The sequence below is a fragment of the Abramis brama genome (assembly GCF_963993115.1).
Source record: "Abramis brama genome assembly, chromosome: 22".
NCBI classification, from domain to species: Eukaryota; Metazoa; Chordata; class Actinopteri; order Cypriniformes; family Leuciscidae; genus Abramis; species Abramis brama.
The window spans coordinates 14,012,503-14,037,336 of record NC_139984.1 but is presented as its reverse complement, the minus strand read 5'-3'; the positions used below and the strand labels follow the sequence as shown (position 1 = coordinate 14,037,336).

At 36.9% G+C, this 24,834-nt stretch overlaps 1 protein-coding gene across 8 annotated transcripts in view; it reads left to right on the top strand.

The window, feature by feature from the left end:
- The window catches only part of rgs19 (regulator of G protein signaling 19), a 37,959-nt gene extending 13,881 nt beyond the window's left edge, over positions 1–24,078 (top strand). For 6 of the 8 annotated variants that reach the window (XM_084098001.1, XM_084097999.1, XM_084098002.1 and 3 more), the window contains 4 exons: positions 14,076–14,215; positions 15,996–16,079; positions 16,240–16,474; positions 19,322–24,078. In XM_084098001.1, the coding sequence (XP_083954127.1) occupies positions 14,076–14,215; positions 15,996–16,079; positions 16,240–16,474; positions 19,322–19,510 (648 nt within the window). In that variant the 3' untranslated portion in view covers positions 19,511–24,078. The remainder of the gene's footprint in view (positions 1–14,075; positions 14,216–15,995; positions 16,080–16,239; positions 16,475–19,321) is intronic. The other 2 variants (XM_084098000.1, XM_084098005.1) reach the window with 1 other exon arrangement.
- Positions 24,079–24,834: the final 756 nt, after the last annotated feature.

The window sequence follows — 24,834 nt, the reverse complement described above, 5'->3', positions numbered from 1 at the left end:
GGCTCATGCTGTAACCTCTAAACAAACGTGATAGTTTAGTCATGTGACCGAGTGGAATAGAAGTTACAAGTGCGGCTCTGTGTTGCTTTAAAGGGCTGTTATGTGTGTTTGCAGTGATTTAAGACCAAAGCGTAGCCAGTTCCTGGTGGGCCGCTGCTCTGCTGCGGTTGCTCTTCAGTAAAACCACTTCCTTTTCTCATTGGTTCTTTGAGGCAGCTCCCTCTTATTTGAAACTCTTACTTTCATAGACCACTAATGCTTCTTTTGTACATCTTAAGTCCTTGTTTTGTTTTGTTTTGTTTTGTTTTTACCTGTTAAATGTGTAGCGGTTACAACATTGCCACTGGCTAAATTGAATTCAATTCTCTTCACATGTTGATCCTATATATAAGCACCGTAAAAAGACATCCTGAAGCTTCAGGACTAGTACAGTTAATGATGACTAGAATCACACAGTGTACTGATGATCATGGGATGGCATGTGAGGAGTTCATGCACTATTAATGGGAAAAGAGGCCAACATGGCCACTGTTTCCCAACTCTCAGCAGGAAGTTGAAACACTGTCAGTCTTGTTCAAAATTGGTGGATCCGGGAATGGCCCCTTTAGTCTTCCTAACTTAATAAAATAATTTTCTGTATTCAATCGCTAGTTTGGACTGTAACAGTTACAGTTCACATTTGCCCTGTTATCTCCAGAGGTTGTGACCTTTTGCTCCCCCATAATCTGCAGGATAGGAGCTGTTGTATTGACTCTCAGAGGAAGCTGCTTTGTGAGGCTGGCTGTGACCGCGGGCACGGGATGCTTCTGCTTTTTAATGCCAGCTCTTGATATGGCACGTGTTCGCTCAGAAGTCACTCAAGTGTCATGTGTCAATGTTATTAGCAAACACTGGCATGACAGAAACCTCAGCTTCTCGTCATGTAAATTGCGGAAAGTTTTTCAAACTCTTTTTTCAGATCAAATTGTCATTCTGACATGCTTATGATATATACACATACATATATATATATATACATGCCTAGGACAAGACTAAAAACCAGAGGTGACCGTGCCTTTTCTGTTGTTGGTCCAAAGTTATGGAACGATCTCCCGCTTTACATCAGAACTGCTCCAACCTTGTCTGTTTTTAAGTCCACTCTTAAAACCCATCTGTTTTCCTTGGCGTTTAACATCCCTTGAACTATTGCTCTGTGTTTCTGGCCTTAGGAACCTCGCCTGTGTTTACAGCTTGTATGTTATTATGTTTTGTAATTTTGTGTCTTTCTTACTGTGTATTTATTTGTAGTATTTATAGTGTTGTAAAGCACTTTGGTCAACCTCGGTTGTTTTTAAATTGTGCTCTATAAATAAAGATTGTATTGTATTGTATTGTATACATACACACATTTATAATTTTACAAATTATTTCTATTTCAAATAAATGTTGTTCTTGTGAACTTTATCAAATAATCCAGAAAAAAATCATGGTTTCCACAAAAATATTAAGCATTGATAATAATAATAAATGTGTCTTCTTGAGCATCAGATCAGCATATTAGAATGATTTCTGAAGGATCATGTGACACTGAAGGCTGAAAATGAAGCTTTTCCATCACAGGAATAAATTACTTTTTAAAATATATTCAAATAGAAAGCAGTTATTTTAAATTGTAATAATATTTCAGAAAATTACTGTGTTTTTGATCAAATGAATGCAGCCTTAGAGAATTGTTTAAAAAAACAATAACATTTCTTTCCGAATGTTTGAACGTAATATCGAATATAATATAATATAGGCTAATATAATATAATAAAGTAAATTACATTGTAAAAATGATTTTTTTGAAGTTAATAAATATAACAGATTATTACATTTGACTAGAAAATGCTATTTCAGTCTTTCTACTACAAATTTCACTTTTAATTCATTGTTACTTGTCGTTTCTGTTTATATTTCTGAAATTTACCAGCATTTTTGTGTGAAAGTGGTTTCAAGTAAATCCTACACCAATTTTGTTTCTGTGTATTTGCTGAAATGACCAAATCTGCATCTTCACGCTGCTGTGTAATAAATAGGATGTGTTAGATGAATTAGCTAACCGAACTCGTTGAGCTGTGTTGTGCTGAGATGTGTGCTCGTTGATAAAGAGGGTATTTGGAGTTGTGCACGGATGTTAGCTTTAGATGTGGTGTTGTGGACTCATTGTTTGTCAGGACATCTGGTTTGATCTGGTGAGAGGTGAGCGTCTAGAAAGAGGAAGAGGTTGCGGCTGACTCATTAGATTTCAAGCGCCGTGTGCCACTTACAACATCTGAAGAGTTACAACACTTCCTTTCCTCTCCTGTTCCTTTATCTGTACTCTTTACACTTGAAACTGTTAGCACAATGTCACGGTAAACTGTAAACATAACACTGGGTTGTACACTATTTCACATTGCAAATGTGTGAACCCTGGAGTGGATTAATGTTTTTAGTACTGGACAGCAAAGAATTTACAAAGTGCCCAGAAATATTTAACAAAATAATTAACTAATTTAATTTATTAATATTGAAATAAGCATTTAATAGTTTAATCCATGATCAAGTACAATGTACAAAGCCTTAGGGTGCTCATGATAGTTTTCATAGTTGAGGTCTTCGTTTCCCGTGTGACTGTACGAAATGAGCCGAAATTTACAGTGGGATCTCCTTACATGGACATCAAACTACAAATCCTGACAGTATTAAAAATATCTATTGGCCAAATAAACTATTAGTGTTATAATACTATGTGGCTGTTATTTCACACAAGGTTTCCGGCTTTTCCAGGGTGAGTTGATGATTTAAGGGAGAATGTTAATGCACTCTTAGCTCACAAATCTTGATGCTGGCGTAGGTTAGTGTGTGTGAAGATCTGAAAACTCGTTCTCTTTGTTTCACTGGGAGCTTGAGTTTCAGAGCCTGTTAGAACAAGACCAGTGTTAGCAAATGCTCTTCTCTTCTGTGAAATTTTCTGCAGTGTGTTTTGTGGTGTGTTTTTTTATTTTGTCTTGTCCTCTGTTGTTTTTTGTTGTTTCTTGTCTTGTCTTGGGTATTTTGTTGTTGTTGTTTTTTTGTCTTGTCTTGTGTTGTTGTTTTTCTTTGTCTTGTCTTGTCTTGTGTTGTGATGTTTTTGTTTTGTCTTGTGTTTTTTTTTTTTTTGTCTTGTCTTGTCGTGTGTGTTTTTGTTTGTCTTAACTTGTGTTGTTTTTTTGTCTTGTTTTCTTTGTCTTGTATTGTGTTTTTTGGTCTTGTCCTGTCTTGTGTTATGTTGTTTTTTGTCTTTTTTTTTTTTTTGTCTTTTTTTTTGTCTTGTCTTGTGTTGTTTTTTTGTCTTGTCTTGCCTTGTGTTGTTTTTTTGTTTTGTCTTGTCTTGGGTTGTTTTTTGTTTTGTCTTTTTCTTGGGTTGTTGTGTTTGTCTTCTTTCGTTTAGTTTTTTTTTTTTTTGTCTTTTGTTTTGGTTTGTTTTGTATTTTTTTGTTTTGTTTTGTCTTGTTTTGTGTTGTGTTTTTTTTTTTTGGTCTTGTTTTGTGTTGTTGTGGGGGTTTTTTTTGTCTTGTTTTGTTTTTTTCTTCTTCTTTTGTTTTGGTTGGAGCTTTGAGTACTCATTCTGCCTGACGTTGCTTTCATGAGCATTAAACGTTGCTGGACAGAACCTATTTTTAGACTTATTCATACTAGTAATATATTTATGTAAGTTTTTTCTAACTAGGCAATTTTATTTTATTTTTTTGGGGTGAATTTCCTCTCCATTAAAGAACATAGACTAAGAGGAAATTCCTCATCACATTGATTACAATTAATTCCAAAGCATTTTGCACCAGTGGAATAGACCTTATGTAGCCCCGCCCCTTTTCAGCGCTGCCCTCGTTGTCTTTTTTTCTTCCGGTTTGTATTTCCACAGCGATCTTATGTATTTATGAATGTAATGGCCATTTTAAAATGTTTCTGTTTACATTTGTTAAGACACCTGCTTTTAACATTACAATGCTCGTGCTAACTTTCGTTAACTCTACAATAAGTAAATCCATTTCACCAGCTAATTTACTCCTCGACAGCGATGCCATAGACATGCATAGAGCGACCAAAAAAAAAAACGGAAGTTCAAAGACAATATTCTAAAGATTGCTGCGCACTTGTTTCTCTGGCGCATAAGGTCTATAGCTGTCTGACGTTTACCCTCGTACCTTTAACCTTTGACCTCCTTTGTACTGGACACCAAATTCCCCCGTAAGGTGCGGCAGGGATGACTCACACCATAAGGGCAGGCACCGCTTTTAAGAGTACCGCTTTTATGTCAAAGTGAAATTCCAGTCTCAGATATCAGAGTGCGTTTGTTTTCACTTGTTTTGTATGTAAACTACACGTCTCTGCCTGTCTGTGGAATCATGCCAGCATTGCACATTTTAGTGCAAACTGCTGAGCATCATTCATTCGAAAACTCAACATATATATATATATATATATATATATATATATATATATATATATATATATATATATATATATATATATATAAATATATATATATATATATAAAAATATATATATATATATATATATTGCAGTGTTTATCATAAATGATTTATCCATGCACACATCATTATTTATTTAAGATCCATTTGCCCTCATTATCTTTAATCAACTAATTTGAACTTCCCCTCCCCCTTACAACGAGACACAATGCAAACAAATTTGTTTTATGAACTGGTTCCTATTAAGGAATCTGTCCAAAAGACTAAATAGAGCCTCAACATCATTAAATCAGACTCAACGCCAACGGTTCGTTCAAAGCCATTACAGACGATCTTAATTATGGCTCATGTCTGGTTGTGACAATGACAATTTGTAATTAAAGAAAAAAACATTTGTTACATTGAATCGACTGCATTAAAAAAAAAAAAACACCTTTCCGCCCAGTGATGGGAGCGCGATCCCAACTTTTCTCTTTTGCTGTTGTGTAATCATGGGCACAGTGCCTGGCGTTATTTGAACAAGCCTCTCTCTCTCTGACTCGGTCCTCTAGCGCTGATCTGTGTTTGATATTATGAGGGAATAATCACACAGATTAATTCTCAAATGAACTCTTAATTGATTTAAGCCCCCGGGCATGAACAGCAGAGCTTTATTCAGCCCTTCAGCACCAGAGCAACGCCACCCAGAGAGACACGTCCCAGCATGCCTCCATTTCGGTTCTCACTCTCTGAGTTTCACCCTCTGCCATGTGCTTCACAAGGGCCCTGGTGACACTGGAGCTCCCAGGGGCCTCTTTTACTTTTACACCATGTCCTGTCTCTCACTCACACATTTAGCCTCTTCTCTAGTTCTCATCTGCAGAAATACATTCTCACTGGGTTGCAATGTCAAGTACTGGGATCGTAGTTGATCCGTAAGGACCAGGCACCATGGTTCGGAATGCAAGTGATTCGCCAATTAATTGCAAAGTTTTATCATAAAGCAAAAGTTGTTTTTTTTTTTCATTTGCACGTGTTTTAAAGTGCTGTCAGTTTAAACATTCAAGTGATTTTAAACCATTTGAGTTTAAGAAGAGGCAAAAGAGAACTCAATTCTGAACTTGCACGCACACTGAGCTGCACGCAAACACTGAATCTGCTCTCTTCTGCATCTGTTTGTGTTTGAACGGACACATCCACGCATAATTATGTAAAAAATACTCATCTCGGCGAGAATGCTTGTAAACACAGTCACTTATGGCTTATGTGAACATAAACAATTGGGAAAGAAACGGATGCATATCATTATTGGATCCGTGCATTTGGTCTTAAAGTGACAGCAGCCTAATATACCTGCTGTGTCATTAATGTAAATCAAACAACAAAATACAAAGAGAAAATCACTTTTGTAGCTGTAAAAAATATTCATTATATCTAATTTATACAGTGAAGACAATGCAGTGTAATTTTACATAATAATTGATAATTCAGTTTCTGTACCTGAATACTGTAAGACTTACCTGAGAAACATAAAGCACTTTTTAATTAATTTGTACATGTCGATCATTATTTCCAAAAATGTTTTTGGAATATATTTTTCAAGCTAAATTTTTTTAATGAGTATTTTGAAAATTATTTCAAAAATAAAATTAGGTTTTTAGCTAATTGCACCATATTTTATAACAAGCTATCGTTCTTTAAGAGTACTTTAAGACCTCAACACACAGTCATAAGGCTCTGCAGGGGTCCTCTCGATTATATGTTTTATGTTTTTTATACATGTTTTACTGAATTTTGGTTGGATCACATGACTGAACACATTTTCCCCCATGTGCTTGTTCTGTATTTATTAAAATGCTTTAGCACAGCCATCGACAAGAATTGGCATCCAGTTACCCAGGAGGAATATTTTTGCAACATGTTTTGTGATGTCTGCATTGGGATTTGTATTTCAAGAGACACCCAGAAGATACGTTCTTCTCTCACATCTACTCGCTGTCTTTCTTGCGTTGTGCTCCCTCTCACTGTGGGTCAAATGGGACAGTATTTGGGGTTGCCAAAACTTTACCAAATCCCTCCTAACAGGATTGGAGGGAGGGTTAACAAGATTAGAAAGGACTGAGCTTCCACTTTGTCTCAGCTCTGGACCCACACACACATTTGCCTCTTCATATTTTGCAGATTCATAAAGTAGACCCCTTCGAAGCATGTCATGGTTAACATGCCGTTCATTCTGCGGTGCTTAACACAGTTGTGTATATGTGTTAAAACCCTGTGTAATTTTTCAAGCCTTTTTTTTTTTAAAAAAAGAAGAAGAAGAAAAGAAAAAAGACGCAGACTAAACAAAAACACAAATGTTCACAGGACCTCATTTGAGACTGTCATTGTGCAATGCAAAAAAAAGCAAACAGGAGAGGCGTTTAATACAGACAGAATCTCCGGAGGGAAGTACAACACCACGCGCTGTGAGAATGCAGGGACGGGGGAGGATTTATACCTTGTTTGCTTTCGACAGTATTTGTGAAGTGTGGAGTGTGTTGTCAAAATTTCTGGCCACCATTGACCCCAGTGCAGAAAATAGCTCGCCAGCAAAGAAAAAGAAAGCTTGAGAGGGGAGGGTGAATGGGGGTCTGCCAATAGCTAAAAATACCTCAAGAGGCTGCAACCATCTTTACAGTAGAGAGAATTTCACGCACGAGAGGGAATGAGGAGAGAAGTTGTGAAAACTTTGTGGAAAATAAAATGAAAGTCAGGAAAGTAAAACAGTGAGCAAGTAGGTGTTGAGGGGACGTCTCCTCCTGCCTCTTTCACAGCCTGTTAAAGGCTGAGGGAAGAGAAAACACAAGATATAGTTCATTGTAGCTGCCTGGTAACTTGTTTTGCTCGGTGGACTAATAAAGGTAACACATTTGACAAATATCTTAAATGTGCATTACATGGATACATGGAATACTGGTACCAAGTTGGTCGATATTAGAATTTACATTTAGATTACCTTTTCCGACCTCTGATGTTCATCTAAAGTTAATCTTTATTACATATAAAATTATTACCCTTCAGCAGATCGAAAAATGTATAATTATTTTCACACTGTACATTATAATGCCTAAATTTACTTGCATTTCAAATAATTTATTCAAGTTTATCGTGTTTTTTTGTTTTTGTTTATTTAGACAAAAATAGTGAAGAATTTTAAATTCGGTTCGTCCGATCTATTTCCTAAATGCATGTTATTGATCGTATAGTGAACAATTTTAATGTGTTTTTTAAATGTCCATGTAAATTTTAATCAAATTGTCATAATTCGAGCTTCCAGTGAAACTTGTCTCTGGTAACATATGTCGGACTTCTCCAGTCGTCTGCAAGCTTATAATCAACGACTGATGGATTGAACCAAGTTTCTTTTTTGATAATCTGTTATACTCTAATATACGGTATGTCATAATACGGAAGAAAAGATTTGCTGCTGCTACCGTTTCATCACAACTTTAATTTCAACCATTTATCAGTTATCTGCCAGAATTGTAATATTTAGAATAGGATTCAGTTCCTCTGTCACTTATTTGTAACGGTAGTTTTGTATACTGACACCTAGTAGCGTGGATGAGACATTACACACTCTTAAAAATAACGGTTATTTTTGGAATCTGTGATTCCATGAAGAACCGTTTACATCCATAGAACCTTTTCATTGCACAAAAGGTTATTTATAGTAGAACAAGGTTGTTTAGATTATTAAGATGTTCTTTTAACACTAAGGAAAAATAAAAAAAAAATGTTCCTTTTAAGAACTGTTCACTGAAAGATTTTTTTGGGGGGGGGACACAACATTTTTTTTCTATGGCATTGCTGCGAAAACCCCTTTGGAGCCTTTATTTTTTTTTACCAAACCTAATGTTTTTATTTACTAGATGCCATTTTAGAAATACTTTATTCGCAGGTGCATTTGTGATTGATTTATAAAATGAAAATGTCTCAAATGGGACAGTTGCATCTCGACATGGTTGATATCATGACAACCTGCCTCAAAAGGCTCCATACTCCTGGTTTCTTCCATCAAGGTGTAGACATTTGCTGCCATTTTGGGTATGAAGTTCTACTTCGCTGTCACCCTCATGCACACTTCCTCTTGTTGCTGTAACTTTGGTTTCCTCATTACAGTGAACAGTTTTTCTTCACTCCCAGGCTGGCACTCAGTCTTGTAGAGACACTCAGGGGTTTGTTGTTGGTTTTGCCAGAGGCTGTGGAAGTTTCTGAAACTGTGGAGTGGTTGTGTGTCTGTGTGTATGGAAGTTTTGATTTTAAAATGCTCTCCATGCATGTGAATATGACCGTGCTCTCTGAAGTTGTCATCAAACAACACAAAAGCCTTTTGTTTTAATGCTGTGTGGTTCTCTTTCTCAACACACACATACACACATGTACAGTATGTTTGTGTGTCTATTGTGATGGCATTAGAGATGTTCGGTATGCAGTGGGATAGGGCCTCTCTATTTAGGACAGCTGGCCCAAATGTAATTGGAAAAGAATTATGGCTTAGTCCTTTTAGTGAATTAAAAATAACCTCTGAATTGAGAAGGTCATATGGGGGAGGAGAGGAGAGTTTAAACACACCACCCCACTCTCTGTTCCACTTTAAAGGAATGTTCCGGGTTCGATACTGGTTCATGCTGTCGATTACCACAGAAAACCATTGACTTGTCTCTCAGTTTGATAAAAGCAGAGAAATCACATTTATTGTAATGCACTCTTGTGCCATTTCCAGGCAAACTTTGTTAAGTACTGAAAACTGTGAGAATATATATATATATAATTTCCTATATTTAGGATGCATAAACAGTTAGCAATGACATTAGTCTGACAAAGTCATCTGTTTTAATCCAATTTTTTTAGAACCATGTGTATTGTACACAGAAGTGTGCATATAACCTAACATGTCAGGGATATCTAGAAATATTAGAAATCAACAAAAATAATCACATAAAAACTTTGCTTTTGGTTTGTATTGCTTTCAAGATTTTAATTTTAGATTTCCAAATATGTTTTAATATAAATTCCAAATATGTTTAACATTTAAATTGTTCAAACATAAAAATAAAAAATAAAACAAATTAGTTCCAATTGACTTAATGAATATAATACAATAATTAAATCCAATAATTCATATAATTAACAATCAAATCCAATAAAGACTGGATTCATCAAGAAACATCTAAAAATCACATCAGCTTCTACAAGATTTACTGCAATCCTAGCTTCTTTATGTAAATAACATTCTGTTTTCTCTCAAAACAAATGTACCTTAGGAAATTTCCAAAATAAAGTAAATGGTCTAATGGTCTCTCTGGCATTTTTTACAAAAAAAACAAACAAAAAAACATTCTTGCTTGCTTGCTTGAAATGTGAAGGCCAAGTATGGTAACCCATACTCAGAATTTGTCCTCTGCATTTAACCCATCCAGGTTAGTGCACACACATTAGGAGTAGTGAGTAATGAACACACACACTGCAAACCGTGGCCACAACTGCCCCCATTTTTTTCCAATCAAACCATACAATGTAATTTGTACCACAGACTGCTGGTAAACTCAATACATCAGTTGAGATATGGTGGTCATTTTCATGACTTTCAAAAAAAAAAAAGTTCTCTGATGTGCAATATATGTACATCCACCCTGTTAGTCAACAGATTAAACTAATGAGTGTAAAAAGTGTGTTTTTATGAGTTTAGAAGTTCACAGTATACACAGTTCATAGTCACAGTCACAGTTCATAGTTATACAGTAATGTAGAAGCACACTTAGGCTATAACAGGCACAATACCGGTATAAACATATCGGTACAATATGCGTCACATGACTAGACATGTGTCATCGTTTTCAAATACCTCTGTTTTCACAGTCCACACTACGGTAACACTTTATTTTACAGTGTCATTGTATGTTACATGTAATTACTGTAGTAATAACAGTAAATTATGCATAATTACATGCAATTAACCCTAAACCAAACCCTAATCCTACCCTAACCCTATAGTAAGTACATGCAGTTACTTAATATTACTCAGTACTTAAATATATAATTACACTGTAACAATGACACCTTAAAATAAAGTGTAACCCACACTACTTTTACTTCTATCCACTTTGGAGAGTGTTTTCAAAAAGCTTTGTTTTCGTTAATAAAAATGCTGTCTCAGTGTGGACGGAAGGCCAAAACGGAGAGAAAAAGATTTTCGTTTGAAAACGCATTAGTGTGGACAAGGCCTTAAACTGTGGTTGGTTTATACTGGGGTTTCTCTCAGGTTTATTTACATCCTGTTTTCGGTCGAAGTCCATAGTAATCGATTGTCGAGTTCACGCGCGTGATCATAGGTAACTAAACATATGCGCGTGAACTCGACAATCGATTACTGTGGACTTCGACCGAAAACAGGATGTAAATACAGGTATGAGCGCTGGCTGAATTATTATAATTTTTATTCATATCTTTCACATCTACTGCAGTCAGATTCACCCGCGTTCACTCTGAAGGAATCACTCACATTGGCTGTGCACTTGTAATGACACATCAAGGATGTTAAGAGGCCTAAAAGCAGGTTTAAAACTTGCCCCATTGAAGTCAACAGGGTGCAAATTTTAAAAAGAGGATAACACGGTGTAGGCAACACCGATTTTTGTCGTTGTTCTCTGTATTGACAGCACTCCAAATTTACAAAAAAATGAGCTCAATGTTAAAATTGACCGGAGTTCTCCTTTAAACAGGGCAACAAAAGAACAGAACAGAAGAGAAAGTATGTGTAAAGAGAGAGAGAGAGAGAGAGAGAGAGAGAGAGAGAGAGAGAGAGAGAGAGAGAGAGAGAGAGTGTAGCATGTTTGTTAGTCTTACTGAATTTTATTGTTGAATTTCAACCATAATTGGCTCGCAAGGTACTGTATATACATTTCAGTATTGATCTTTTAGCTGTGAGCAGGAGTCCTGCATGACTGAAAAGATCAGGCCCGGGTATGTGTCCCCATCATCTTGGGGCCCAACTGGGGTCTTTACGCCTGATCCAAAAGCCACTGACTGCAGCGTTCTACAGTAGTTGCTGTTTCTTTGATGGTCTGGTGCAGGGCTTGGCCGTGGATTCCCAGCTCTTTCCACAGCCTGATGGTCGATGTTGCCACAAAGCCCCTGCAGCCAATCTCTACCGGAAGGACCAATGCTTTCCATCCTTTTTGCTGAGCATCCGCTGCCATCTCCGTGTACCGAAACCTCTTCCTCTTATTTGCTTCCTCAGTAGCATCCTCCCAGTGTAGTCTATTCAATGAAATACACAGTGTGCAGGGTGCTGAACCACAATACCAGGTCTGGTCTTTACTGACAATTTACTGAGTTGTTTGCCCACATCAGCCAGCATTTTCTCGTGCTCCTTTCGAAATGTACAGACCTGGTCAATAAAGGAAGCCTTCCCTGTACCTTCTGCTCTCCTCCCGAATGAATGACACTGCCTGGGTTGTGCTTGGTGTTCTGAAGGAAACAAACAAACAAAAAAGACTTTCGAATTGACACACATAGCAGTATTACCAGTTCTCAAGATGCTCTATTATCCAGGAGGTTCTGAATTTTTGGAAGCAGTATATCTGCAGCAATCAGCTCTGGTTCCTCCATGACCTTTCCAAGGCGTTTCAGGATTCCTTCTTTTAGGGCCTTAAGGAGGGGTTTACAGACTTTACAGGTTGACTCCAGCCTCTTCAGCTTGTTCAGCAGTTAGTAAAGAGTTGGCAGCAGGACAGATGATTCCCCTTGGAGTATTTGAGGGCCATTGCAACAGGCTTCATTACAGCAGTGTACTCAGTCTGCACAAAAAACCACAAATAGCTAATAATAATAATAACAACAATAATGGTATTGTAGTTTAGCTGTGTAATTATAGAGTACACACACACACACTAACACTATAAACATTAGAATATCTTTTAAATGCTAACATGTCTTACAACTTACATTTTTATCTTTAATGCTGTGCATGCATTTCAAATTCCTTGTTCTCCTTGTTCCTTCTGGATGCACACCACCCTTTCTACAGCAAGGACCAGTGAGTTCCAGCGGGTCTGATGCAGGAACTGAAATTTACACTCAGGGTTCAAAAGCCAAGGCTGACTGTCACAATTGTGGTCTTCTATTTTGATATTCTGTTCTGCTTCCTTAGTTCCTGTTGTCCCGCTCTGTTTAGTTCCCGGTTTCCTTGGTTACTGATTATCTCTTCATTTGATTCTATGGTTATGAATAATAATCACCTGGTAGTCATTATGCTCGTCTTGTATTTAAACCTCCTGTTATGTTCAGTCCCTTGTCGGTTCTTGTATGTGTTTAATGGTTTGCGATTTCTCCTACGTTTCCCTGTGTGTTCCTGAGTGTTATAAAGTTTAAATAAAGAATATTCGGAGTTCCTATTCCGTCTCGTTGCACGTGCTGCAGTGCAGACCAGCCAGTTACCTGCTTGTTTTACTACACATTTTGCAAATGCTGACCGTTTGGAATAAACATTTAAATGTATGTTGTTTCTAGAGCTGACATATTTATTATCGCTGGTGCTAGATCATATATAAGAAAACAAAACAAAAACGTGAGAAATCGATTACATGTAAAAACAGAAGAAAAAACAAATGTTTTTTTGTATATATATATATATATATTAATTAAAATAAAGTGCCCATAGCTACAAAATTATAATATAATATTAAATTAATTGTTTCTATGATGCATTGCGATGCGGACATGGCCGATTCTGCATAGATGCAGTAATAGACCATAATCGACTATAGCCGTTATAGCTTACTGACATTTCTCTGACGTCATTCGCCACATACGCTGCTTGTATTCATTAATGAAAATGTAGCCATGTCCAGTAATATTGCAACGCATCGTAATGCTTTGTGATTTCAAATCGAATCGTTGACATGATAATGGTAATGGTATTGAATCGTGAGACTAGTGACAATTCACACCCCTACTATAATAGGCATCGTCGTGACACTTACCGCCATGTGTTTTTTTAAGTTAGAGCTGGAATTCTTGTACGCAGAGATAACTTGTTTTGGTGCACATAGCAGGCATTGCATTAAATAGCTACTTGGAGTGAGAAGATCGATTGATTGAATGTAAGGCCATGGGTGCCTTGCCTCCATCGATACAAACTCTTTTTTCCTCTCCTTGGCCCTATCTTCCAGAACTGAGCCCGTTCAAAAGTGAGCATTCAGAACATGCAGCGTAGCCTGTACGTAATATAAACTATTAAAATTATACATTCATTATTATTTAACATTAATGGGAGGAACATCACTGAATGTAGCTAAGTAAAAGTACATTTCTGTAATTAAAAATTAACTTGAGTACAAGTATGGCCAGTAAAGCCTATTCTTACAAGTACATTTAAAAAAAAAAAATGTAAATGCTTCACCACTCACCTCTGTTTGTTAGAAGATTATGATTATGTGGGGTTGTTTAGATGGACCGATTATGACCTCATGACCACGTGCATGATAATTTCCAAACTCAAGTCATCCGATGTAGAGGGTTTCCATTGTGTGTGTGTGTTTCTGCACAGGGTTTGGTATTTACTCTAATATGTCTCAGTACACAGGCCCTGTCCCGGCAGACCGCGAGTCTCCGATGACGCGGAGCGAGACGTCCCCCAGCCGTGCCCAGCATCCCTCCCCCTCACAGAAACCCAACACCTGCTGCTTCTGCTGGTGCTGCTGCTGTAGCTGCTCATGGTACGACCCACTCTCCACATGGTACATTCCACTCATCAGCGCAGCTAGTCTTACATTCCACGTCCTTCACGGAGATTATATTCTCCTTCAGGACGCAATTTTGTAGGCTAACTGGAAGTTAGCATCACCCTGCTTCCCTCAACAAAAACCCAATAGGATTTTTCCATTGGCTTTTGGATTATTGCAGAAAACAAGCTCTGTGACCAACAAAAGTTTAGAATTTTTACACATTTCACATGTTCACCGTCTTCAAAAATGAACACAACTTTTTGAATCACCAGAAGTAAAAAACTAAACATAGGCTATAAACAAACTACACTACAACCGCATTACTTCAGTGTCACCACCATTAAGCTTAATAATAGTATAATAATATCATAGTCTACTTTTTACAATACAATTAAATTCCCGTGAAAAATCAATGCTGTTATTTCCGGACAAATATTCAGTTTCATTTGGAAATAATGCACCATTAAGTTGAATATGTTATAAAGCTCTCCCTCGTACTGTCATATCAAGAAGATCCCTCATCACCACATTCAGTTATTTTTATAAGTGTGTGATTGAGATCATGTGATATACACATTCAAGTGTACTGTCAGTCAGGAGAATAAACGTGGTTGGAGAAAATAATCGCACTCATTGTTCAAGCATGCCATTTTCACATAGCCGTTAGTAGAGACAGTCAAGGTCCAAACTCTGATGTCCTCTTAATGACAGAGCTTCATTAGAGCTGCTTCTGTAGATACTTCAGAAACCGATGCCAATTGAATGATTCTTATGAACTGGTTCTTTTTAGCGTTTCAAAGCCATACAGTGCGACCAGTGTAGTCCGTCGATTTCCGAACAAATAACTTTTATGTTTCAGTTCTTGATTCAGTGATTCAAAACCATAGTGCAACCAGTGTGGTCCAATCGATTCATTAACTAATAACTCTAATGAACCAGTTCTTTTTAGAGATGCAAAAGAATCCAGTCCAACTGATTCCCGAATGAATTACTCAAATGAACCGGTGCTTTTTAGTGACTCAGAATACAGCACAACTCTTTTGAACTGGTTCTTTTCAGTGATTTAAAGCCATATAACCAGTGTAATCCAACGATTACCAAATGAATGACTCTTAAGAATAATTTTTTTGTTTTTGTGATCCAAAACCATACAGTGAGTCCAGTGTAGTCAAACTGATTCCCAAACTAATGACATTAATTAATTAACTGTACAGTGCAATGACCGTAGTCCGACCGATTACCAGATGCATGACTCTTATTAACCAGTTATTATTAGTAATTCAAAGCCGTAAACCATGACCAGTGTTGTCCCAAACAAATTACTCTCATGAACAGGCTCTTTTTTTAATGATTTGTACTCCAACTCATTCCTTAAATTACTCTTATTAAGCGGTTATATTTAGTGATTCAAAACAATGTGGTGTGACCGGTGTAGTCTTACTTGTTCCTGAACAATTTACTCTTATGAACCAGTTCTTTTTAGTCATTTAAATCAGACAATGTAATCCGATCGATTCCCCAAACAAATGACTCTTAGGAACTGGTTCTTTTTAGTGATTCAAAGCCATATGGTGTGACTAGAGAAACATGAGACAAAGTTCATAATCATGTCAGAAAATAAAACATCCTCTGTCTTGGCTCACATGAATTTACCTGACCATGAAGTTGAAGGGCCTTGCATGTTGAATGTGAGTGTGTTGTATGCGTGTAGGTTGTGTTGTTTTGTTTAGGCACTGCTGTTATTTCTCAATGCCGTTTTACCACCTTCTAGTCTCACTGTTAGGAGTGAAGATGACAAGCGTGGGCGGAGGAAAACCCAGGAGACAAAGCTGGAGCCCTTTCCATGTGAAACTTGGTGAGAACACATACTCACAGTTATACATTGCCATAGACATACAATCCCATATACTTTTTTTATCATGAGGGTTGAGCTCTTTCTCTTAACCAAGTCATCATGGATTATTATGTTTATTAGGGATGCGAATGTACCCAATGTCTCTCTCTCTGTCTCTCAGCCCCAAACCGACGATGGAGGAGATCAAACTGTGGGCACAGTCTTTCGATAAGCTGATGAAGAACCCGGCAGGGCGGAACAAGTTCCGTGAGTTCCTGCGGACGGAGTACAGCGAGGAGAACATGCTCTTCTGGCTGGCCTGCGAAGACCTGAAGAAGGAGATCAACAAGAGTGCCATCGAGGAGAAGACACGTTTGATCTACGAAGACTACATCTCGATCCTCTCACCCAAAGAGGTACACACACACACACACCCCAGCACAATGGTTCAGAGTAAACTTCTTTGCTGTCTTTATAGCAGGAATTTGATCCTGTAAGCACATCTGTGAGAGGGTGCATAATTGGAAATCATTGTGTTCTTTTAAACCTCTTATTTGTGTACTTTTGATAAACGTAAAAAAATATCCACAAAAAATCGCAAAAACAGCCCTTGAAACACACAACCGTTTAACGCCGTTTTGCAGATGAGAGAAAGTCTGCTCATCACACATGACAATGAAAAGGACAAAACTCTCACATCCCTCCGATATGCTGTCAATGTACATGTGTTATCAGGTCAGGTTGTAAAGGTAAAACCTAAATGCGGAGTTTGTGGAAAAATGTTAATATTTCGAAAATATTAGAAGTTCTATAAATCTGACAAAACCCTTTAAGTGAATCTAGGAATGTACTTATTTAGAGAAATTCATAAGAAAAGCAAGTTACATTTTAAGAGGGTTTTTTTTCTTTACTCTGAAAATTCACAAAGTTTTCTGTTGGTTTGGTTTAGGGTTTGTCTAAAGTAATTATAATTAAAATATGTTTATATCAGAATTGACAACAGACTTGAGATTTGAGGATTTAAGTACTCACTGGATTTGAGATTTAGGAAACATGACAAGTTCACATACTTGTTTCTCCGAAAAACAACGCTACAGCCAGTTATTTTACTTTGAAATGTATGTTCGTGTCGGAATGTCTGTTTTTGTTTTGGTCTGTGTGATCCCCCACACATTCGTTTTACCCAGTAGTATTTCGACACCCATGGTTGCCAGTTGGCGGGAAACACAGCGTATCGTTGCAACGGAAGCCAGCAAATGAACTCGCAGGTTCAGAGATCGCAGATTCTACCCAACCTAAAAGCCTCAGCATCCATCTAAGAAGCTCTATGAGAGGCATATTAAAACCCAAATAAATCAACTCATAAACATACAGTGTAAGGCTCGTCGCCTTCCATTGTAAATCGAGCTCGTTCCTGTTGCGTGTCCTCAATCTGGCAACCAGTGTGAGTGTCGAGTCTGAGCAGGAGGCGGTGGGGGAAACAACTCTCTCCAATATTTTGAATTTGGACTGAAGTACCATTTCAACCACTACCTGTCAATATTACATAATGCACCTTTAAATTAAATTAAACTTAAATATATATATGTACATCCTTTCTAATCAGCCACCGAATACATTGTCCATAAAAAGTCCAGTTTGCAGTAACTGCAATGGAAAGATTGGTGGCTGTTCTTTATCACCTCTGTCTTGTCTCTTCTTTGTGGAATGCAGATTTCAGCCTCTGCGCAGGTCTGTGATTGGCTGTGTTCTGACCAATGAGAAGCAACTAGGGACTTATCTTAAAGTAAACTTATTTGGAAGCTTGACTTGAACTTCACACCATTTAAAGATCATCTGTGACAAAGAAACGAGTTGTGAAGGAATTCTGCCAGATGTATGATTGAAGCCTAATGTTTTATAAGGCTCATTTCCTGAGATACAGGCCTCTAGCACCATATGTGGCGGTCGATCCTGCTTTCTATTATGAGCTGTTTATGTTTTGCCTCCTGACGGTGTGAGACGGCGGGGTGTGCATGAATTGTACATGCTTGTTGCGTTCTCGGTGCGCACGTGTGCTGCTGGTATGCGCTTTAATTAATTGTGTTGACGTGTTAAATGTGACTTTTTCATCATCGGAGTCAGAACTCACACCTTCAAACTCCGCCACTTTCTAGAGGCAGCTGAGTAAGTAAATTAATGAGCAAAGGTTGAGCAAAGGAAGCTATAAATTGATCCCTGCTGGACGCTCTACTGTAAAGTGGTTATATAAATAGGCTGTAGAGTGCAAGAGGGAGTGAGTGACTTCGGATGGATGAGCTTTGTTTTGCCCTGAACTCCTAGTTCCAGTAGAGTGTACGAGCTCTTGAGTGTCTAGTCTGAGAATGAAAGGAATCATTAAATAGAGTCATGGAAGAAAGTAAACTAGAGCGGTAGTGTCAGCCATTGGACTAACGGTGATTTTTTTTTAAAGATGTTCAAGACATTTTGAGGTACACTACAATTCAAACGTTTAGGGTCGGTAAGACTTTTTAATGTATTTGCAGAAGTCTCTTATGATCACCAAGGCTGATTTTATTCATTTGAGGTGAAATATCATTACAATTTAAAATAACTGTTTTCTATTTGAATACATTTAAAATTTAATTTCTTTCTGTGATGGCAAAGCTGAATTTTCAGCATCAATACTTGTCACATGATCCTTCAGAAATCATTCTAATATGCTGATTTGATGCTCAAGAAACATTTCTTATTATTGTGTTGAAAACAGTTGTGCTGCTTCATATTTTTGTGGAAACCGTGAAGACTTATTTGTTCTCTTTGGCTTTGAATACTCCTTGATTTAGGTACGACTGCAACCTGTTTCTCTATGAAATGATTTTAAAAATACTTATGCAGTTAGTAATCAAAATTCATTGATCAAAAAAGGGTGGTAGGAGAAGCGTCACTGTTCATCATATTTTTCATGTTTTCCTTATCCGCTAAAAGTAAACTTGTAAATGTAAATGTTTCTTGCGACAAAGTGCACTAATATTTAATTAGTTTAGTTTCTGATTGGTTAACTGTATTCTTGCATACGAAATTCGAAACAAACCTTCATAACCCCTTTCAAAAGTCTGAAACATTGTTTAACACAGGCTTAAAAAGACATTAACCCAAATCCTAAAATCGGACTTTCTTAACCCTGAGTTTTAGCATAAAAACGGCAATGAAGTGATCTCTTTTTTTTCTTTTTTTTAAGCCTTGTATTTTAATATTCACAATGCTGTCTTTCTGTCTTGAAGGTGAGTCTGGACTCTCGCGTGAGGGAAGTGATCAACAGGAGGTTACAGGATCCCACCCCTCACATATTTGAGGATGCACAGCTGCAGATCTACACCCTCATGCACAGAGACTCCTACCCACGATTCCTCAACTCCTCCGTCTACAGATCACTGGTGCAGGGGGGGTCGCGCTCCTCGTCTGAGTCATAGACCCCCGACCCCCACCTCTTTCTCTCATTCTCTCCATCCCATTTCTCTCCATCCCGCTCATTGCACAACCACTCGAGGAGAAAGTACTCCTTTTTCGTGTCATCACGATTGGATTATCATTTTTGTTTTTTGCTCAGTCCATGTTCCTCTCTCATTTTTGAGGGAATCCCACATTTCTTCTGAACCTGCACAGACTGAAACTGGAAGACACAGGGTTGAAAATGCAGTTTTCATTTTTCAAATCCTCTTTTTCCTCCCCTCGTTCCAGCATCAACTACTGATTTTCATAGCAATCTTTCTTTTTTTTCTTCTTTTTTTTCAAGCAAACATGCTTCACTTATATCTCCTGACGTTTCTAGTTGAAGAGAGCTGAGAGGGCCTCTGCAATAACATACACTGGAGTGGCCTGACCAATCTGCTCCTCTCTCTTCACCCTGACCTGTCCACTGTCTCTGTGCTCTGATTGGCTCTTTGAGGCGAGGGGTCTAGAGGTGATTGGTGGCATCGTAAAAGAGAGGGACAGCACTTTTTCCAGGTGTTAAACAAATGGGTACAAAAATATCCACCCACTGTTTCGAAAGCAAATCAATTTCCAGGCCCAGGCGGAATCTCTGGAACTTTCCGGATTTTCTGCTCTGATTTTGAGGGAAAATCTGTGGAATTAATTTAAATATGATTTTTTTTTTAAGTGTACTAATACTGTTAGCTGAAAACATTATCAACTTAAATTATGTTTCAGATTTCTGTGTATTACAGATTTCGTTTGGGCCTGTTTATTTTAAACAACAGATAACAACAACTTAACAACATAGGAGAGAGAGGAGGAACACCATTTTTAGAGATATTAAATAAAACAAACACGACAGAGGTGAGAGAATGCCATGGTCTTAATTAGACTGGTCACTCACATTTTAAAAAGAGTTTTTTAATGTTATTTATTTTGTTAAACTATGACCTGATTTGATTTTTTTATTTGAAACCTGGAACTTATACGCCATACCGAGCAAACTGTTAGTGGTGAGTGCTCAATCGCGCTGTTTCTCTGTGTTCAAGCATGTGGTTGTATGGTGTGAAAATCACAAGTCTCTCTGGCGCCTCCTGAAAAGCAGTTTCAGGTACTGCAGTTCTGCAAGCTGATTCGCTTCAGTTCTGCGGAGCTGTTTCTCAATGTTCCTGCCTTTTCTTCAGTCGGAAAGGCAAAAGCAGATGCTCTTAGTCGACATAAAATCCAAAATAACTTTAACTACTTTAATAGTCAGTGCACATTATTCCACAGAAAATAGTTTGTCTTGGTAAATGTAAAAACTTGGCAAAATTAAATACATTTATTTAATTCCCAATTTATGTTGTTGTAATAAAAGTTAATAAATAATATAATAAGTTAATAGCGAATAACGCATTTGAATTTAAGCGTTATACTTCCATTGGAAATTATTTTAACATCTCGCTTTTTGCATTATCAAGTCATCAGTGTTTTTTCTGTGTTTTTCACACAATGTACATTTTAAGCAGAATATCTCTTATGTGTCAGAACAAGAAAAAGTATTTTATAGTATTGTACAGAAACCTTTTAAAAATAGAAGCCATTATCTGCTGTAAAATCCATTTTAAAATCCTCTCGATCCCTCATTGATTTCACTGGTCCAGTACACTTCATTTATTCACGTTTAATGCTCGGTGTTACATCTGCACTTATGCTTAAACTCATTTCTTTTACAGATGCCTTCAACAGCCTCTGAACCCACTTGATATTAAAGGATAGTTCACCCAAAAATGAGAATTCTGTCATCATTTACTCACCCTCATGTCGTTCCAAACCCGTAAGACTTTCGTTCATCTTCGGAACACATATGAAGGTCTGTTTAATGAAATCTGAGAGATTTCTGTCCCTCCATTGACAGCTGCACAACTAGACGCTTTAAAAAGTTACATATGAATTGAGCAGTTTAAAAAGCTCTCAGATTTCATCAAAAAGATCTTCATTTGTGTTCCGAAGATGAACAAGACTCTTACGGGTTTGGAACGACAGAATTTTCATTTTTGGGTGAACTATCCCTTTAAGAAAATAGGAATATCGGAGAGTAACCGGTTTGATTGATGTTAACACTGTGAGCTGTGATACCACTCCAAACGTATGCATCATTAAATATTTCATAATGTGCATATGAAACCAACCAGTACTGTGCGAGTGGGTCCACAATAATAGAGTTTTGTTATAGACTTGGTCTTTTTATATCAGCACTGATCTGAAAATCTGGTGTTCATATTTCCCCTGAATATTCTCCTTCCTTAAGTAGTTCTTTTGGTTTGAGCAAATAAGTCTTAATATCAGATCTTTCATTTCACATTGAAATGAGGTAAATCATCCACATCCGCCTGGTACTTTCAGGATTTGGTTCTTTGTAAATATATACGTACAGAAAATAAATGTATATTGAATTGAGGACTCTAGTGGTGAGATTTCAAGAGTCATGTGTAAATTTAGAGGAACTTCATGTACTGTAGTACCAAAAAAAAAAAAAAATGACTGATGCCTTTTTTTTTTTCTTCCATCAGTTGTGCATGAAGATGTACATTTTGGAATATGTGTGTAAAATATGTGTGTATATGGTTATATATGAACATATATTTAGTATTGCTCTTATTGTCCGACATGATGTGACCAGTCTAACTTAAGCCAGATAGAGAGTGTGTGTGTGTGTGTGTGTGTGTGTGTGCGTGTGTGCGTGTGTGTGTGTGGTAAAAGTTAAGTGAACTTACTTAAGACAATAGGAGAGAGATGTCAATGTCATTGCGGCCTTTGACAGCAAACACTCAATTACACAGGGATATTCACAGTTACACAAAGCTCTTTAAAGACACACTCAATGAGGGAAGCTTGCTGGTGGACCTCTTAAAATTTCACATCACTTGCACTTTGCGTTCACACTGAAAGCGATTTAGAGGTCACTTTACTGTACTGTATCAGCTGATCAAATGAGCACCACTGTTCACTCCTGGTTGTCACTGTTCATTTTTGCATAATGTTAAACTGTCACTCACGTCAACTCAAATTGCCAAGTCACATTGAAAGTTAATTCAGATTGCTTTGCAAATCGCTGTCAGTGTGAACGCTTTGTAACCAATGCGATGCAACAGATTTAAACGTTCCCAAAACCGATAAGCTGATCTTTGTCATGTCATGGCTGATATTAAAATTCGATACTATTTTGTCTAAATAAATATTAAAGATAAAACACTAAAATGAATTGGTTAAATTATACAAGTGAACTAAGGCATCACAACAGTATAATGTTGAGTTGTGGATATTTGATGCCAAAGATTACATTAATCAGTGATATTAAATTATTAGTATTTTTAAAGATGAATCTACACTCAAAAAAGGGCATACTTTTAAGATTTATGTAATTGAATTGCATTTAAAATTTTCATCCATTTGGATTACACATTTTTAACTAAATAAAAAAATAATTATTGTGACGCATATTTGTCAGTTATACATACAGTAAATGTAACAGGAATTGATTTGAGCTATTTGCATCTATTTAATTTAATTTAAATAATCATATTATCAAAATGCATTTATTCAGATTGCTTTGAATCTTGTGAAACCAATTACATTTATTCCATTAAAAATATGAACATGGTTAACATATGGCTAGCTGTGGAACAAGCAATATTAAATTAGTTCAAATGTATCAGATTGAAACAAACTGGATTTATTGACGATGAATGTGTAAACCTGGTTATTGTGTATTTAAATCACATTCACTATTATTACTATTACAGATGTCTTACCTGTTTAATTTATGACTGAGAAATATGCATCACATCTAAGTTTGATAGTTTATATTAAAACTGTGTAATCCGAATGGATGAATATTTTACATGCAATTAATGCATATTCAGGCCTAAATATTTGTTTGTCTGTATATGTAAAAATAGGGGAAACGAACATCACAATATAAATATAAATTCTCTAATATCTGCCAATATGGTTCCAATATTCCATGCATATAGAAAAAAAACGCAAAATGAATGCATGTTTGAATCTGTTGCATCGTGTTCTTTCGACAGCTGCACAGAACAGATAGACTTTCACATACTTGTATTTGATTGGAGACAGAGACTGTGACCTAGAGCTGCTTATGTTTACATAAATTTCTTTAAGGTGCCAAAATGAATCTAGCCTTCTAACAGTCTCAAACTAAGGACATTTGTGTGGAGGGAGTGAGTCTGTCAATAACTGATGCGTGCTTGTTTCCATCATCTGCATTACGCCATCATCAAATGGTTACTTTGTTACAATATGTTTTGGTTTTGTTGTCACCTCACACACGCTAGCCTCAAGGTCTTGGCATCTCATCGGCCTTCCCTCACTCTTTCTTACGTTCTCTCCGGTCACTCTGTGAGGTTTTCTCTTTGGCGTGTATTCTCACGAGATTTGCAGTGCCATGACATACAGCAGTGAGATCGGTCCCTGACTCATGGACTTCTATGGACACTTATTTATTGACATTATCATTATATTTTGTATTAAAATAAATCAAGTTATGTTTTAAAGAGTATGTTTATGGATTTCTGGACCAATTTATTATTTTTTTGTTCCTCTTCAAGTCTGTGACCATTACTGTGTAACCTCCCCTCGCCCTTGGGTGCCGTAGCAGGACGCCCTCTTCAGGTTGTGGTTGGGGCCGAATTGAGATCCCTTTTATCCCAGGCCAGCTCATTGCCGGAGATGATTTAATCAAGGACCCGTCTGTAATATTCCATAACTTTTGATTTTTTTTTTTTTTTTCAGATTTTTTTTAATGTTTTTTTAAAGAGAGGATATGACTATAGTGATAATAATAAATATGTTTGTGTTATTATTAATTTACAGCTTGCCAAGATATTTAATTTTACTGCAGCCTCCAGAAGGCTTTTCAAACTGTACTGAACCCTTAACTGCTTAAAGTCACTATAAAAATCTAAACTGACTATTTCTTTTTTTTTCTTTTTTTCAGAATATTTAATTCACGTGCCCTCGTAATATTTAATCAAAATAACTTCCCCTCTTCTCTTCTCTTCTCTTCTCTTCTCTTCTCTTCTCTTCTCTTCTCTTCTCTGATGATGCGTTTACTGGTGTGATGGCGGGACAACCTGTCACTCACATGACATCACATCAATAGCAAACCACAATGATCCAATCAAAATCAAGTCCAAATTATACATGTATTCATAACCTTCAGTCAAATTAGTGAGAAATATGGAAAAGAATAACATTAACCCAGGCTGCAGAATCACTTGTGTTTAATTTTAAATGTGAAAAGCCCATATAAAGT